This window comes from Geotrypetes seraphini, chromosome 3 (assembly GCF_902459505.1).
Source record: "Geotrypetes seraphini chromosome 3, aGeoSer1.1, whole genome shotgun sequence".
NCBI classification, from domain to species: Eukaryota; Metazoa; Chordata; class Amphibia; order Gymnophiona; family Dermophiidae; genus Geotrypetes; species Geotrypetes seraphini.
In genome coordinates, this window is record NC_047086.1 from 373656365 (window position 1) to 373675624 (window position 19260).

General features: G+C 42.3%; 1 protein-coding gene across 3 annotated transcripts in view; it reads right to left on the bottom strand.

Moving 5' to 3' along the window:
- Window positions 1-19260, bottom strand: part of SPTBN1 (spectrin beta, non-erythrocytic 1) — a 569130-nt gene that overhangs the window by 103462 nt on the left and 446408 nt on the right. For all 3 annotated transcript variants that reach the window (XM_033938993.1, XM_033938994.1, XM_033938992.1), the window contains 4 exons: window positions 13909-14187; window positions 11858-11988; window positions 10659-10863; window positions 8454-8828 (listed from right to left, as the gene is read on the bottom strand). In XM_033938993.1, the coding sequence (XP_033794884.1) occupies window positions 8454-8828; window positions 10659-10863; window positions 11858-11988; window positions 13909-14187 (990 nt within the window). The remainder of the gene's footprint in view (window positions 1-8453; window positions 8829-10658; window positions 10864-11857; window positions 11989-13908; window positions 14188-19260) is intronic.

Consider the following 19260-nt stretch of genomic DNA (forward strand, 5'->3'; position numbering starts at 1 on the left):
GCCATACAACATATTACATCTAATTGGAAGAATTGGAGTAGACTCAATTACTGTTTCTGGTGGAACTCATTGCGTCACATTTATAAAATGGAAAGAACAATTGTGATACAAAAATGAAATTATAATAAATTTAAAGAGATCTGGGAGCCATTGACAAAATATTGCAATGAATGAATAGGAGTACTAATACGGATAGGAGTACTAATACGGATGAAGGGGGGGAGTTCTGAATTTGATTAAATAGTTCATTAGATAAGAATTCTTAAACGGTATATTTGATGACATATAGAAGGAGAGGGATGGGAGGGAAGGGATTAAATCTTATGTATTAAGGTTAAATTGATAAGAAATTCAAGTGATGTATACAATTTCAATATATAAATTATTTGTACACTTGATGTAAGATGTAAGATGAATAAATAATTTTTTTAAAAAAAGAAACTGCCACTTTTCCTTTCTCCTTGGATGGGGCTCTGATTAGCCAATCGTCCAAAAATGGGTGCACCTGGATCCCTTGCCTTGCTGAGATGTGCTGCCACTATCACCATAGTAAAAGTATGAGGTGCCATCGCGAGGCCAGAGTCACAAGAACTGGAAATGTTGCTCTAGCACATGAAACTGCAAGTATCTCCTGTGGGCCGAAAAAATGGGAATATGGAGATAAGCTTCCATCAAATCAAGGGAGGCAAGAAACTCCCCCAGCACCACTGCCGTTATAACCGACTGGAATCCAAATAGAAATGTGGCACTTTCAGTGCAGCACTGACTGACCTGAGTTCCAGAATTTGCCTCTAGTACAGTAGTCTGAGCCTTTCTTTGGTAAGATGAAGTATATGGTGTATATGCCCCAGCCCATTATTTGTCTGGTTCCGGCTCTAAGGAATGAAGATCCAGTAGCCTTCATATAAAAGCCCAGACTCTGAGGGCAGAACAGAAATATTTCTGAGCAATTTGCTTGCAGAAAAAAACTGAAGGGGCAGGAGTCGCTTCCTGGGAAAGAGGCAGAGTTCAAAAGATGATTGACAGCATTCTGCAACCAACTTGCGGGTTCAGAAAACCCTAGTGTTCAGGACCACTCGACTTTGCACTAGAAATATTTTTGCAGTATAATTTGTTTAATTGCTCTTTAAGATGTGAGGTTCCAGACAATTTGCGACACCTCCTGCAGAAAATAAAACATTTGCTCCTAAATGTTTATAATTGAGGCACCAATAGGTATCCAATTTAGCAGCAATGATAACTGTTAACAAAACTCCTTTCTAAAATTAACTGTTCTGCTTCCTCTTGATATACAAATAAGCAATCCCGTTTGGAAACTAACATTCCAGAGATATACGTTTTCAGTAGGTCTAAGGATATTCAACCAACAAATTCAGCACAATCTGATCAAGTTAGTCCCACATATATTCAAGCTATGGAGGCTGACTCACAAACCTGTCCTTGAGACCTTCCAACCCAAATGGATTTTCAGAATAGCCAAATCAGTATGCATGAAATATATCTGCATAAAACAGATCTCCAATGTATGCAAATTTATCTTGTATACATTCATTATGGTTATGTTGAAAAACTAATAGTCTGTGAGATTCCTGTACTAATCGTTTTTCATGAACATACATTAAAGCAATTGAAGTCAGATATGGGAAAATGACCATAATAAAGTCAGGGCAGTGGAGTCAGTTGGCAACAATGTACTGACTTGTATCAAAATATAACATTATAATACACTAGTGCAGGGGTCTGCAACCTTTAAGACATAAAGAGCCACTTGGACCCGTTTTCGAAAAGAAAAAAAAACTTGGAGCCGCAAAACCATTATAAAACAAATCTAACACTGCATATATTGTTTCTTATCTTAATGCTATATACAGGATCACTAAATTGAAAATAAAATCATTTTTCCTACCTTTGCTATTTGGTGATTTCATGAGTCTCTGGTTGCACTTTCTTCTTCTGACTGTGCATCCAATCTTTCTTCCTTTCTTTCAGCCTCCTGTATGTTTCCTCTCCTCCAGACCTCATTCTCTCCCCCCAACTTTTTCTTTCTGTCTCCCTGTTCCCCCTTCTTTCTGTCTCCGTGCCGTCCCCCAAGCCACTCGGTTTGCTGCCACCGCAATCGGGGAACAGCCCCCAAGCCACCGCCGTCCCAAGCTTTCCCTGCAGAAGTGTTGCGCTGACCAGCATTCCGCTCCCTGACGTCAATTCTGACGTAGGAGAGGAAGTTCCGGGCCAACAAGGCATTTCTCCTCATTCCATCCAGCCTGAGCCCCATCTCTCCTTGATCCAGCATTTCCCTTCTGTGTCTGTCAGAATTACCATTCCACCTATTTTCCAGCATCACCCTTCTTTGTGTCCATCTCACCTATATCCCTATCTCACCACTTTTTCAGAATCTTCATTTGTCTCTGTCCTTATCTTTACACCATGTTCACCATTTGCCCTTTCAATGTCTTTATCTCCCCCCACACACTTTTTCAGCATTACTTCTATGTCTCTATTTCACCTCCTCTTCATGTCCCCTCTGTATCTCTATCCTTATTCAGTAGGTCCTGCTTACCCTTTCTCTTCTTTGTGTCACTATCTCCATTTTCAGCTTTCCCCCCTTTTCCTTTGTTACTGCACCCTGTAGCTAGAATCTTTCCACCCTCCCTCCACTCCGGCCCAGCCCAGTATGAAATATTTCCTTTTGTTTCCCTCCCCTCTCTCTTTCTCTCTCTCTTCTGCTCCCTCACCCACGAGTCCTGCATCTGGCCCTCTCCCTTCTACCTGCACCTGGCAACACCCCCCTGCTCCGCGGCTCTCTTCAGCAACTCGTCAGCAGCAGTGATCAAGACAAGCTGCCGACATCGAGGCCTTCCCTCTACGAGTCCCGCCTTTGTGGAAAAAGGAAGTTGAAACAAGCGGGACTCGCAGAGGGTAGGCCCCGACGTCAGAAGCTTGTGTCGATCGCTGCTGCTGAGTTGCCGAAGAGAGCCGCGGAGCAGGGGATGTGGCCGGAAGCAGGTAGAAGGGAGAGGGAGATAGGAAGGCTGTAGATCTCCGGAGCATGACACCGACCCCGGCCAGGATGATTTCTTTTTCAGGCACCTTACAAGTCCAGCGTCGCGGGGGAAATAGCCATGCTGAGCAGTGAGCTCAGCACTACACAGATGAAAGCCTTGCTTGCTGATTGGTCCGGCGGGGCGGGGCCGCCGGACCAATCAGCAAGCAAGGCTTTCATCTGTGTATGTGCTGAGCTCACTGCTCAGCATGGCTATTTCCCGCCGCGACGCCGGACTTAAGCTGCATGCCTGCGTGACACACTACCGGAGCCGCAGCAAAGGTGGAAAAGAGCCGCAGGTTGTCGACCCCCGCACTAGTGTTTAAGCCTGTTTACATTAGCGGGTGCTAGTAAAGCCTCCTTCCCTCACATGTTCCCTATTTTTAGCACCAGCTCCAAACCCATTTTACCCCTCCCCAGCCCCCTTCCCCCATCTGTTCCCTTTCAGCCCGTCTCCTTTTCTCACCAGCAGCTTTTCCCTCCTCACTCCACTTCCCTGTCCAGCAGCACCTCTTCCTTGCACCCCCTGTTCCTCTTCATTGCTCCCCTGGCCTAGTAGCACCTCTTCTCTGCTCCCCCTGTCCCTCTTCCTTGCTCCCCTGGTCCAAAAGCACCTCTTCCTTGCTCTCCCGGCCCAGTAGCACCTCTTCCCTGCTCCCCCTGTCCCTTTTCCTTGCTCCCCTGGTCCAACAGCAGCTCTTCCCTGCTCCAGCAGCACCCCTTACCTGTTTCCCCGGTCTAGTATGCAGCGTTGTGAGCATCGCGGCCGGCTTTTGCGAACCTCGTAGGCTGCTCTGCCCCTCAGAAGTACGTTCCCTCTGACGCGATCGCGTACGTCAGAGGAAACGTTCTACTGAGGTGCTGTGCGGCCTGCGAAGTTTAGTAGAGCCGGCCACGATCCTCACGGGAGCAGTGCCCGACCCTCAGCGGCTCGAAGCCCTCCTCCCGGCAGTTGCCACCAGCGCTGCTCTGCACCACCTCCTCAAGCCGCCGAATATGGCCAGCTTCCTCCAGCGGTTGGAGAGTGAGGGTGGGAGGAGGGGAGTGGCCAGAATGTTCCCTGCCGCCGGGTTCTAAAATGGAAAACGGCCACGGATCACATACCACAGCGGCAGGGATCACGCCGTTTTTTTTTGTTTTTTTCCCCATTATTTTTTATTTTCAAATTTTACATAAAGTGTACAAAATATTAAAATACAATTTATAAATACATAGTATCACTTTTATATCTAATACATTATATATCTAAGTTTGATTTTCCCCCTCACCCTCCCCCCACCCTTTTATTACTTTAATATAATATTTTTAATTTTCAAATTTTACATAAAATGTACAAAATATTAAATTACAATTGATAAATACACAATATCATTTTTGTATCTAATACATCATATTCTAAATATATTTTTATCCCCTCTCCCTCCCCCCACCCTTTTATTATTTTTCATTCATACATATTGTATAACATATTATATAATATTATGTACCGTATTTGCCGGCGTATAGGACGACTGGGCGTATAAGACGACCCCCCCAACTTTTAGTTAAAAAATAGAGTTTTGTGTTATACTCGCCGTATAAGACGACCCCTTCTTCCTTCTCCACCCCTTTGTATTCCCCCATGTGCTTTCAGCGTTCTTCTCCCTCCTCTGTCTTCAAGTGCTTTCAGAGTCCTTCCCCCCCCCCCCTTCTCTACCGCCCCGGGTGCAGCACAGCCAGCCAGGTCCCCTTACTTTTGTGGCACTTCCCCGACCGACCGACAACAGCCCGGGTCCGACAAACTTCCCTGCCCTTAACCGCGAATCTAAATTACCTTCTTACAGCTGCTGTAAGAAGGTAATTTAGATTCGCGGTTAAGGGCAAGGAAGTTTGTCGGACCCGGGCTGTTGTCGGTCGGTCGGGGAAGTGCCACAAAAGTAAGGGGACCTAGCCGGCTGTGCTGCAACCGGGGCGGGGCGGCCGCCCCTCTCTCTTGGTACTCTCTCTCTCCTTACCTGCCATGCCTGCAGCAGAGCCGAACGGAAGTCTTCCCGACGTCAGCGCTGACGTCGGAGGGAGGGAGGGCTTTGTTTAAGCTTTGTTTAAGCCCTCCCTCCCCTCCGACGTCAGCGCTGACGTCGGGAAGACTTCCGTTCGGCTCTGTGCTGCAAGCAGAGAAGGTAGGGAGAAGAAGAGCCGCGCGACTGAGTACATCCAGCCCCGCAAGTAAGGGCATGTAAACTGTACCCGGCGTATAAGACGACCCCCGACTTTGGGGAGGATTTTAAGGTACTAAAAAGTCGTCTTATACGCCGGCAAATACGGTAGATATTATTTTCATTACCCCCCCTCTATGTGTGTCATAAAAAAGATACTTTAAAGAAGAAAAGAAGAAGAAAAATCTTAATATTTATTCATTACAGTATTTTGTCAATGGCCCCCATATTTTTATGAATTTAGTATATGTCCCTCTTTGTATTGCTATTGTTCTTTCCATTTTAAATATATGACATATTGTATTCCACCAAAATGTATAATTTAGGTTATTATTAATAAAAGCTTGTTATTTTCTGGTGAAATTTGACTATTTTTCCTCATCATCATTCCAAATAATACCGTATCATATGATATTGCTATATGATTTTCCATTAATTTATTAATTTGTGGCCAAATTGAATTCCAAAAAATTTTAATGTAGGGACAATGATAAAGTAAGTGATCTAATGTCCCTGGTTCCAGATTACAGTGCCAGCATTTATTAGACTTAGAACTGTCTAATTTTTGCAAACGTGTAGGGGTCCAAAAAGCTCTATGTAATAAAAAGAACCAAGTTTGTTTCATAGATGCTGACACTGTACATCCCATTCTCCAAGACCAAATTAGTGGCCATTGAGATGCATTAATCTGATGTCCAATCTCAATGCTCCAAATATCTCTTAGACCATTTTTTGATATAGGTATGGGAAAAGATGCCCTGACGTTGTTTAATATATATGCCCCTAATTCGAATCAATCAGAATTTTTTAAAAAATTACAGAATATGTTGTTACCACTGGCTGCTTCTAATTTAGTGGTGGCTGGAGATTTTAATGCTGTAATGGATCCATTATTGGATAAAAAACCAGGTAAAAGTATAAAATCTTTAGGTTTAGATAATTTGGTTCAATCATGTGATTTGAAAGATATATGGCGTATTCTTCATTTTAATGATCAGGAATTTTCATTTTGTTCACAGGTTCATAAATCATTTTCAAGAATAGATTATATTTTTGTTTCAACAAATAAAGTGCAACAAGTGATTAAAGCTTCCATAGATCCTATTATTATTTCAGATCATGCGGGAGTATGGATAGAATTACAATTAGATCAATTAGAGAATGGTAGACCTCTTTGGAGATTTGATAATGCATTGCTTGTGGATGACAAATTTTTGGAAAATTTTAAAATACAAATTAATGAATTTTTTCAACTAAATTTAGTGGAGGATACATCTATAGAAAATGTATGGGATGCATTTAAAGCAACTATGAGGGGAAATATTATATCATATTCAGCTTTTATTAGGAAACAGATTAAAATACAATATATAGAATTAGAAAAAGAAATAAAAATATTAGAAGCTAAATTGGTAAGTAAATGGGAAAATGAAGTTTTGCAAGCTCTTTTGAAAGCAAAAGGTAAATATAATGAATTAACTTCAAAAATGATAAGAAGAGATTTGTTTTCCAAGCAAACAATGTATTATGGAAATTCTAATAAGGCGGGGAGATTATTGGCAAATTATCTTAAAGCAAAAAAAAGGAAAACTAATATTAATGGAATAAAAGATGATAATGGTATAATAACAAATCAAACAAATATAATATTAAAACAATTTTTAAAATTTTATAAAGACCTTTATTCTTCCGAGCCTTATTTGGAGAGACAAAAAGATGGAAAAAATTTTTTAGATTTAATTAATGGACCTAAGGTTCCTGATCATATAAAACGGAGTTTAGATGAACCTATATCATTAAAAGAATTAGAAACAGCATTGAGATCTCTTAGAGTTGGATCCGCTCCAGGTGGTGATGGTTATACAGTAGAATTTTATAAAACATTTCAAAATGTCCTTTCCCCATATTTACTAAATTTATATCAGACACAACTTATAAAAGGTGATATTAAAGGTACTATGGCTGAATCAATAATAATTGTTATACCTAAGCCAAATAAAGATCCTACTTTGGTTTCGAACTACAGGCCTATATCTTTGATAAATGTTGATAATAAACTTTTGGCAAAAATTTTGGCTTTGAGATTAGCCAAAGCTCTCCCACATATTATAGATATGCATCAAACGGGTTTTGTTGCTAAAAGACATTCCTCTAATAACTCTAGATTATTGTTTCATATGTTAAACTTGTCAAAAAAAATAGATGAACCAGCTTTTACAGTTTCATTAGATGCTGAAAAAGCATTTGATAGAGTAGAATGGAATTTTATGTATCAAGCCTTAGAATGGTTTGGTATAGGTTCTGGATTTATACAAATGGTAAAAACATTGTATAGCTTCCCGATTGCAAGATTAAATATTAATAATAAGATATCTGATGGTTTTCAATTGCAGAGGGGAGTTAGACAAGGTTGTCCTTTATCTCCTTTGTTATTTGATGTTGTATTAGAACCCTTATTGTTAGCAATACAGCAAACGAGGGAGATACAAGGTATTCCATATTCAGATATGGAATATAAAATTTCAGCTTATGCTGATGATATTTTGCTTTATTTGAGAAATCCAGAGTCTACCTTATCTTCTTTATTGGAATTAATTGATAAGTTTGGCAAATTTTCAGGTTATAAAATTAATTGGAATAAATCTGAAATTATACCTTTAAATATTTATTGTGCAAAAGGATTATTTGACACTTTTCCATTTATATGGAAAGAAGAAGGATTTAAATATCTTGGCATTCAAGTTAAAAATACAATTGAAGATACTGTAAAAGAGAATGAAAAATATGTATTAAAAAAAGTTACGGAGTTATGTGAGCAATGGAACCCATTACAGATCACGCCGTTTTAAAAGCGCATGCGCCGGTAAGGTTTTATTATATAGGATGCTAAATTTATAATTTTATGCTTATATTGTTGTTCAGGATCTTTGTTCAGACTTCAAATAAATACATTTTGTGGTCTCTTAGGCCTAATTTTGTACAAAGAAATACCCTATGTTTCTGTAATTATTGAAATGTTTCTTAGATTTACTATATATAGTAGGAGTTAGAATCAGAGTCAGGGTTGAGAGGAGTTGGTGTGGAAGGTTTGCTGTATAGACTCCATAGCCCTGGATAAAATGCATTTCCTTGCTGTATCTGCTTAGCAGCTGCAGACCAATTCCAAACCATACCTACAAATGCACTGTGAAGGAATCATGACAGCACCAAGTACACACCTGGGTTCCCAAGGCCTGAATGTCGTGTTCAAAGGTTGTGTGCATCCTCTGTAGTGCTTCTACTGTGTTTTGGTCTCTGCCCAGCTCTTCTGGCAGCTTCTTGTGTTTGTCCTGAATGCGGCCAAAGATCTCCTTGGCATCATGGTAAAACTTGTGCAGTTCATAAGAGGCAGCTAGAATCTGCGTCCTCGTATCAATCAGCTCCAGAAGATCAGCCCAAGCCTCATTGAGGCCATCCTTCCACTCTGCAATTGTTGCTGCATCTGAATGCCCTGAATTGATCAGATCATCTGCCATGTGGTTAACTGTGTCCACACGCTCCTGTCCAATGTTCCCTGTGTCCCTGGCAAATTCCCGGAATCTCTCTTGTAGCATCTGAAATGAAAACATACCCATCTTCAATGTATGCTTCTGATCTCCAAAGAAAATCCACCCTGCACATGTCATCTTGTACACACACTACCCTTCTGCAAATTTCCCTGATCATTTCTGTTATCCCTACTGTGTTAGCAACATCATCAATGGAAGGAATTCATATTTACAAAACTGCAAAGGCAAGGAATGAGACTTGAAAATTAAGAGATCAGTAACCATAATCTGAAACTCCATCCATTGTCTGTGCATTTCCAAAGGGATGGGATTTGTGGAATTACAAATTCCCCCCCCCCCTCCACATCATTACTTGGCTATTTATAATCACAATTTGTTATTACTGTGTTTCCCTGAAAATAAAACAATGTCTTATATTAATGTATTAGATATAAAAATGTTATTGAATATTCATCAATTGTATTTTAACATGTTGTACACTTTCTGTAAAATTTGAAAATTAAAAATATTAATATTAAAGTAATAAAAGGGTGGGGGGAGGGTGAGGGGGAAAATCAAATTTAGATATATAATGTATTAGATATAAAAGTGATAATATATATTTATCAATTGTACTTTAATATTTTGTACACTTTATGTAAAATTTGAAAATAAAAAATAATGGGAAAAAAAAAAAAAAAATAAATAAATAAATTTGGGGTCCAAAAAATGCACTAGGGGATGTCTTATTTTTTTCATGTATTATGATCATCTCTCCCTTCCTCTCCTCCACCCTAATTCTTCATCTTTCCTTTTTCTCCCCCACATCTGCAGCATCTTTCCTCCCCTCTCACCCATCCCCTTGTGTCTTTCCTCTGCAGCATCTTTCTATCCATCCCTCCCATCCCCCCCGTGTAGCAGAACCCTTGAGCAGCATCTTTTTATCCCTCTCTCCCAACCCCTGTGGAGCAGAACCCCTTGCACAGCATCTTTTTATTCATTCATCCCTCCTTCCCATTCCCTGTGCAGCAGAACCCTTGAGCAGCATCTTTCTATCCCTTCTCTCCCAACCCCCGGGCAGCAGAACCCTTGCACAGCATCTTTCTATCCCTCCGTCCCATCCCCCTGTGCAGCAGACACCTTGAGCAGCATCTGTCTATCCCTCCCATTCCCCTGTGGAGCAGAACCCCTTGCACAGCATCTTTTTATCCATCCATCCCTCCCAACCTCCCATTGCAGCAGAACTCCACCAACCCTCCCACCGTGAGACCAACATACCTCCCTCCAAACAGCAGCGTTGGCAGCACTCTAAACAGGTCGCTTCTCAGCCTTCTCCTGTCAGAGCCTTCCCTGTGCCGCATCATTGATGACATCATCAGTGATACGGCAGAGGGAAGGATCCGGTGGGAGATGCTGTCGACGCTACTGTTGGAGGGAGGTCGGTCTCGCAGTGGGAGGGTCAACGGGATTCAGATGCGAGGGAGAGATGGAAAGATGCAGTGCAGGGGAGTGGGTGGGAGGGTCAGCGAGGTTCGGCTGCACGGCGGCGGAGGGAAGTGCTGCTGCTACCGGCAAATCAAGGGATGGAGTCGATCAGTGTCAGGGACATTTGGGAGGGGCTTCAGGGGTTGATCTAACTTGGGCTTATTTTTGGGGTAGGGCTTATATTAAGACCTACCCCAAAAATCATGCTAGGGCTTATTTTCGGGGAAACATGGTATTAATGAAAAACAACCAAGGTCTTAAGGATGGAGTTTTGACTGTGAATAATTGTTTTTCTATCCATTTGACATGCATCTCATCCCATTTAACAATCAGAAGCATGCAGCTGTCTGTGGGCTGCTGACAAATAAGCAGAACTAGTGTGTGACATCACACAGATGCTGAGGAACTTACTGTAACATGCTCATAATCTTGTCCTAGCTCATGTGATCCTGCCACCACTTCCCTCTCAGCAATCCACTGCTCCAAGTCATCCACCTCACGATTCAACTGGAAGAGACGGTGTCTCTCGTCCAGTTTGCCCCTTCTCTCTTCAGACAGATCCTTCAGACCAGCATACAGTTTATCCACCTGGGACTGACGCATGCTAATGCGTTCGCTGAAAAACAGACAGAAATCCTGAGTCAGCAGGCAACCAACAGGGGTCCTTCAACGGACAAAGAGAAAACTGCAATGGAGACGAGGAACTCTGAGGTTTCTGCAAACAGAGGGCTCAATGCCAGCTTTCCCTTCTCTTATAATATTTTTTTTCTGTATTCAAGCTTTCTTATACCACAAAATAAGCAACAGCATTATAGAAAAAGAACTATAAAGCAAGACTGAATCAAATGTACCACAAAACACACAGTAAAGAAAAATTTTAAACAAATCAGGTGGCAGTGCAACTCAATATCCCAGTTAAGCAAAGAGGAAATTGAAACAAATAAATCCCAAACCAAAATGGAGTCAGGGCATAAGGCAGACTCAACATTGAGTACATAAAGGAGGCTTAAAAAGTAGAACTTTGCTTTGGCAGCCCACAGAGAATCCTGAAATGTAGGCAAGAGCGTAACATCAACATGTAGCCACAGCTTTTTTGAAATTATTAATAACTTATGCATTCATGGTTTATGATTTTGAGGTGTTTGATAGTTTTTTGATTGGTTTTTGAATTTTTTGCTTTTGTTTTTTTTGGGTGGGTTTTCTTATATACTCTGATATTTTTCTTGTACCCACTATGGATGCACGTTTGCACTTTATATTTATTCATTAGAGTTATCCAAACAAAACACAAGGGTATTATGATGTATGGGGCAGGATTTATTTAAAGCTTTGGTCCAGTGCTAGTCACTCATAAATACCTGCCTGAGGCTTTTTGGTTACTCGTAGGGATAATTGAGCCCGTACTGAGACCCTTTTAACCATTTAATTGTTGATGTTTATTCGATTCATTGAATTTATATGCAACTACCTTCCTAGTGTTGGTTTAGCAAGAAAATTTGTACCAATTCTTTTTCTATAAAGTCAGTGCATCTTAACAGGTACCCACATTTTACCTTCCATTTCCATTCAAAAGTAACATCCAGAGCTTACTCCTTGCGTAAAGTGCTCACCTCTCTGGGTGTCCATCTGCCACCAGAGCCCTGCTAGTTTTGGAGAGCTGGTGTACAGTTTCAGCATAGTCTTCCACTGCTTGCTCCAGGATCTGATGCTTCTTCAGCATAGAGACAGCACTTTGCTCATCCTGCCGGAAGCACAAAACATTACATCAGTCAAGGTCTGTTGCAGACAAGAGGAGGTACTCCTCTCCCTATACAACATTATCGGCTCCTCTCTTGACCAGTACCACTCTGTCATTGTTGTGTCCTTAGACCTTGTTGTTTATGCCCTCCTTCTTCACTGCCTACATACCCTGGGCATCTCAGACACTGCTTTCCTGGTTCTCCTACTATCTCTCCAATGTTTCTTCCAACTATCTCACTTTGGCTCCACCCCATCTCCCCCTGTAGTCAGGTATCCCCTAACGCTCAATTTTAGCACCTGCAGTATTCAATATCTTTCTGGCTCCACTGTTGACTCTTACCTAAGTCCTTGATTGCACTCCATTCTGATGACAATCAAATTCTCTTGTCTAATTTCTGATCCTACAAACACACTCTACTCTTTCAACACTCCATCTCCTATCCGGCTGAAAAACAATCTAGTCTTCTTAAACTCATCCAAGTTTAAATCCATTGTCTTCCCTATCCCTTACTCTAATCTCCCCACCTGCCCCTCTATTGACTAGCCCCTTCATTTCCAGGATTCGGTTAAAATCCTTGGGTGTGATCTTCGATAGTAACCTCTCTTAATGTTCAAATCAACTCTGTGTTAGAGAATGACACGGAGACAAATTTTTCCCTGTCCCTGTGGGAACTCATTTTCCTGTCCCTGCCCTATTCCTGCAAACTCTGTCCTCATCTGCACAAGCCTCAAACACTTTAAAATCATCATAGTGATCAAGGCTTGTGTGGTTGTGGCTAAGACAGAGCTTACAGGAATAGGGAAAGGACAGAGACAGCGACAAAACTTGTGGGGACAGGGAAATTGAGTTCCTGCAGGGATAGGGAAAAATTTGTCCCCTTGTCATTTTCTACTCTGTGATTCACCTCTCTATTTGTTCTTCATCACATTCTCTCCCCTCATGGCCCTGGTTATCACTCAGTATTTTACTGTAACTCTATGCTGGGCTCCCTCTTTACTTGCTTAAATGTCTTCAGCTCATCCAGTCCACTGCAGTGAAACTTCATTGGGCCCACTGTTTCGACCACATTATACTTCTGGTCCTCATCTTCAAAGCTTGTTCTCTCACTGCCCTGTCTACATCAAGAAGTTACTCATCCCCTACACTCCCTTCTGCACTCTCTGTTCCTCCAACGACAACCTCCTTTGCCTTACCTCTCTCTCTCTTCACTTCACCTCATCTCCCACAACGCTGTCTTCAGTTATCTTGGTCCCAAGCTCTCTCTCTTTCCCTCCACCTCCCCTTAGATCTGTACCCTTGTACCCATATTTAAGAAATTCCTGAAAGCATCTCTCTTTCCTGAGGCCTTCGGACTCACTACCCTTTGATGATCTTTCTTCCTACATCAATTTCTTCCTATATCAATCAGTCTCCCCCCCCTCATTCTATCTTTAATTCCTCTTCTTTTTTTTCCCCCTCTGCCTCTTGCGTTTGTCCAATCTTGGTTGATGATTGTTAACCGCAGTCACCACTGACTGCAGTTAACAACTGCAAATAAAATAAAAAATACATTATTCATTCACTTGCTCATAAAAGAAAAAAAAATGGAGACCTTACTAGAAATCATGCCTCCTAGTTATTGCAGTGACACCCATCTTAATACACTTCCTTATAATCCTTTTAATTATCACTTCCCTATAAACACAGTAAAACTGAAAGGCACGCAAACACTCAGTCAGCTACACACAAACATTCATATGTTTCACGAGCCTCACACCCTTTGACACAGCTGAGGCCAAAAATGAACCCAGGCATATCAAACCAATCTGGATTGCTAGTTTTGTGAAGTGTGTCATGTTAACACTGGTTGCTGTTAAGCATCATATTTTGTTCTTTCACTATTTATTTAACAAACATCACATCTTCCTAAATAACTCTCACCTTGGCCTTTTCTTCTGACATCATGTACAGCTCCTGCTCACTCATCCAAGCTTCTGCCTCTGCTGCATCAAAATAATATTGCTGTGCTTTATGAGATTCTTCCAGTCTAATGTGGCGCTTCTCTGTTTCCTCAATTAGCAGGTTCCAGAGGTGCTGCAGGTCCACAAGTCTTTGCTTGATAGCTTCAGCATTTAGGCTGCTGTCTGTAAGAATATTTTGGCTCCTCTCAAATATATCATCATTTCGATGCTGATGGCCCTGGATTTCTTTCTGCAGAGTCTAAAAGAGGGGAAAAAGGTGAACATAACAGAAATCTGGTGGCTGAAAGGTTTATACAAATGGCAAACTGACAGAGAGAAAGGGAAAAACACCTCTCAAATTCTCTTTTTCCCTAACATATAAAACATGAACAGAGGTAGAAAAGACTTGAGACCTACTTCTGTATTACTAAGTGTAGTAAAAGAATATTGTCTTAAAATACTAAGATTAAAAAGGATTCAAGGGGAGGAGGGGAGAGGGGCTGACTCCATGGTTCATGTCAGATTTAGACCCATTGAGGTCAAATCGGCCTGCTGCTGGAGGGAAAGCACTGGCCACATTGGATACAGAGCGCTGCTTTGATGATTGTTTACCTGCATCTCTGTGGCTGCTGTTGGTGCTAATTTCAACATTAGGATATCTTCTCCCTTAAGAAGCACAGCACCTTCACTTGTAGCATATGATAATGTGATATATGATATGCAAATGTGATCTGTATCTGCCTTCGGAGATCCGGGAAATTACAGACCGGTAAGCTTCACTTCAGTGCCAGGCAAAATGGTAGAAACGATTATAAAAAATAAAATTGTGGAACACATAGACAAACATGATTTAATGAGACAGAGTCAGCATGGATTCAGCCGGTGGAGAACTTGCCTCACAAATTTGCTTGACTTCTTTGAAGGTGTGAATAAACATATGGATAAAGGCGAGCCGGTTGATATAGTGTATCTAAATTTTCAGAAAGCTTTTGATAAAAGTTCCTCACGAGAGGCTCCTGAGAAAAATAAAGAGTCATGGGATAGGTGGCAAAGTTCAGTTGTGGATAAGGAATTGGTTATCGGATAGAAAACAGAGGGTAGGGTTAAATGGTCATTTTTCTCAAAGGAGGAGAGTAAACAGTGGAATGCCGCAGGGGTCTGTACTGGGACCGGTGCTATTAAACTTATTTATCAATGATCTGGAAATTGGAACGATGAGTGAGGTGATTAAATTTGCAGGTGACATTAAACTGTTAACAGTTGTTAAAACGCATGTAGATTGTGTTACCAATCTACATGCGTTTTAACAACTTTGAACAGTTTGATTGTGAAAAATTGCAGGCAGACCTTAGGAAACTGGAAGACTAGGTGTCCAAGTGGCAGATGAAATTTAATGTGGACAAATGCAAAGTGATGCACATTGGGAAGAATAACCTGAATCACAGTTACCGGATGTTAGGGTCCACCTTGTGGGTTAGCACCCAAGAAAAGGATCTGGGTATCACTGTAGACAGTACGATGAAACCTTCTGCCCAATGTGTGGCGGCGGCCAAAAACGCAAACAGGATGCTGGGAATTATTAAAAAAGGGATGCCCCTGTATCGCTCCATGGTGCGACCTCATTTGGAGCATTGCTTTTAATTCTGGTCTCCTTATCTCAAGAAAGATATAGTGGCACTAGAAAAGGTTCAAAGAGCGACCAAGATGGTAAAGGGGATGTAACTCCTCTCGTATGAGGAAAGACTAAAACTGTTAGGGCTCTTCAGCTTGGAAAAGAGACAGCTGAGGGGAGATATGATTGAAGTCTACAAAATCCTTAGTGGCATAGAATGGGTACAAATGGATTGATTTTTTGTGCCATCAAAAATTACAAAGACTAGGGGACACTCGATGAAGTTACACGGAAATACTTTTAAAATCAATAGGAGGAAATTTTTTCACTTAGAGAATAGTTAAGCTCTGGAACACTTTGCCAGAGGATGTGGTAAGAGCGGATAGCGTAGCTGGTTATAAGAAAGGTTTGGACAAGTTCCTGGAGGGAAAGTCCATAGTCTGTTATTGAGAAAGACAAGGGGGAAGCCACTGCTTGCCCTATACTGGTAGCATGGAATATTGCTACACCTTGGGTTTTGGCTAGGTACTAGTGACCTGGATTGGCCACCGTGAGAATGGGCTTGATGGACCATTGGTCTGACCCAGTAAGGCTATTCTTATGTTCTTATGATTGTCCATCATTGGTCTTAGTTTCCATATACTAGAGCTGTCAAATCTACATCTGGTGTGGTTTTTTTTTTTTTTTTTTTTGCCAGTTGCAGACAAATATCCTAGAATCCTGTCCAACATTGCCCTTAGTACTCAAATACTGGAGTTGTTGAACCTACATCTGTCTTTTGCCGTTTGTGGAACATGGATTGTAGAAGTTCGTCCAGCATTGGTCTTAATTTCCAACTACTCTTGTCCAATATAACACCTCAAACAGCCAAGTTTTGTTTCTATCTTCTTTCTATTTAGGCATCCCCTGTTTATCCCACGCAGTTTTGAACAAAAACAAACAAACTCCTCCACCTCTCCTGAAAGCTGTAGTACTGCAATAGGTAAATTAAGGGTAATGAAGATTTCTCAGTTAAATAGTGATTAGTAAAATCTAGATCAGTACTGGAAAAGCTTTAATTGCAGTTTCTAGGAAAGCACAGTTACTTACCGTAACAGGTGTTATCCAGGGACAGCAGGCAGATATTCTTGACTGATGGGTGACGGCACCGACGGAGCCCCGGTACGGACAATTTTAGAGTGATCTCACTCTAAGAACTTTTAGAAAGTTCTAGCTCGGCCGCACCGCGCACGCGCGAGTGCCTTCCCGCCCGACAGAGGCGCGCGGTCCCTCAGTTAGTATAAGCCAGCTAAGAAGCCAACCCGGGGAGGTGGGTGGGACGCAAGAATATCTGCCTGCTGTCCCTGGATAACACCTGTTACGGTAAGTAACTGTGCTTTATCCCAGGACAAGCAGGCAGCATATTCTTGACTGATGGGTGACCTCCAAGCTAACAAAAAGAGGGATGGAGGGAAGGTTGGCCATTAGGAAAACAAATTTTGTAAAACAGATTGGCCGAAGTGACCATCCCTTCTGGAGAATGCATCCAGACAATAATGAGATGTAAAAGTGTGAACTGAGGACCAAGTAGCAGCCTTGCAGATTTCCTCAATAGGAGTGGAACGGAGGAAAGCTACAGATGCTGCCATTGCTCTGACTTTATGGGCTGTGACGGAACCTTCCAGTGTCAGTCCGGTCTGAGCATAACAGAATGAAATGCACGCTGCTAGCCAATTAGACAACGTGCGTTTAGAAACGGGGCGTCCCAAATTATTCGGATCAAAGGACAGAAAAAGTTGGGGAACTGATCTGTGGGGTTTCGTACGCTCCAGATAGTAAGCAAGAGCCCTTTTACAATCCAAAGTATGCAGAGCTTGTTCCCCAGAATGAGAATGAGGTTTTGGAAAGAAAACAGGTAGAACAATGGATTGGTTGAGATGAAATTCAGAGACAACCTTAGGGAGAAACTTTGGATGTGTACGCAGAACTACCTTGTCATGGTGAAAAACCGTAAAAGGTGGATCTGCAACCAGTGCATGAAGCTCACTGACTCTCCTGGCAGAGGTAAGAGCAATAAGGAAAAGTACCTTCCAAGTGAGAAACTTGAAAGGAGAGGTAGCCAAAGGTTCAAATGGAGGCTTCATTAAAGCGGAAAGAACTACATTGAGATCCCAGATAACCGGAGGGGCTTTAAGAGGTGGTTTCACATTGAAAAGCCCACGCATGAACCTGGACACCAGGGGATGAGCTGAAAGAAGTTTTCCATGGACTGGCTCATGAAAAGCTGCAATGGCACTGAGGTGGACTCTGATGGAAGAGGACTTAAGGCCAGAGTCAGACAAAGAAAGTAAATAATCCAACAACGTCTCCACTGCCAGGGAAGTGGGATCAAGATGATGAAGAAGACACCAGGAAGAAAATCTCGTCCACTTTTGATGGTAACATTGCAGAGTGGCTGGTTTCCTGGAGGCATCCAGAATGGAACGAACGGGCTGAGACAAAAGAGTATCAGTCGAAGTCAGCCCGAGAGATACCAAGCTGTCAGGTGTAGAGACTGGAGGTTGGGATGTAGAAGGGTTTCCTGCTGTTGCGTAAGCAGAGATGGAAACAGAGGAAGAAGAAAGGGTTCCCTGGAACTGAGTTGAAGTAGAAGGGAGAACCAATGTTGCCTGGGCCACCTCGGAGCAATCAGAATCATGGTGGCTCGTTCCCTCTTGAGCTTGAACAAGGTTCTCAACATGAGAGGCAGAGGAGGGAAGGCATACAGGAATAGATCCGACCAGTCGAGGAGAAAAGCATCCGCTGCCAGACGGTGCGGAGAGTAAAGTCTGGAGCAGAATAGGGGCAGCTGATGATTGTGAGGAGCTGCAAAGAGGTCTATCTGAGGAGTGCCCCATTGAGTGAAGATAGACTGCAGAGTTACAGGATCGAGTGTCCACTCGTGAGGTTGGAGAATTCTGCTGAGTTTGTCCGCTAAAGAATTCTGTGCCCCCTGAATGTATATAGCTTTCAGGAAGAGATGGTGATCTATGGCCCAAGTCCAGATCTTTTGGGCTTCCTGGCATAAAAGGCGAGAGCCTGTCCCACCCTGTTTGTTGATGTAGTACATCGCAACCTGATTGTCTGTGCACAACAGAAGGACCTGAGGAAAGAGAAGATGTTGGAAGGCCTTGAGGGCATAAAACATTGCTCTGAGTTCCAGGAAATTGATTTGATGCTTCTTTTCCTGGGCTGTCCAAAGACCTTGAGTCTGGAACTCGTTCAAGTGAGCTCCCCATGCATACAGAGAGGCGTCGGTGGTGATGACTAGTTGATGAGGAGGCTGATGGAACAGAAGACCTCTGGATAGATTTGAGGATACCAACCACCATTGAAGAGACTGACGAAGAGATGATGTCACAGATATGTGTCGTGAACAAGGATCCGACGCTTGGGACCACTGAGTAGCAAGGGTCCATTGAGGAGTGCGCAGGTGAAGACGTGCGTGAGGTGTGACATGAACTGTGGATGCCATGTGCCCCAAAAGTACCATCATGTGTCTGGCTGAGATGGAAGGAAGTGAAAGCACCTGCTGACATAGAGACCGAAGGGTCTGAAGACGATTGGATGGTAGGAAAGCTCTCATTAGGAGAGTATCCAGGATCGCTCCAATGAATTGAAGTCTTTGAGTGGGGATGAGATGAGATTTGGGTAGATTGATTTCGAACCCCAGAATTCGTAGAAACTGGATGGTTTGGTTGG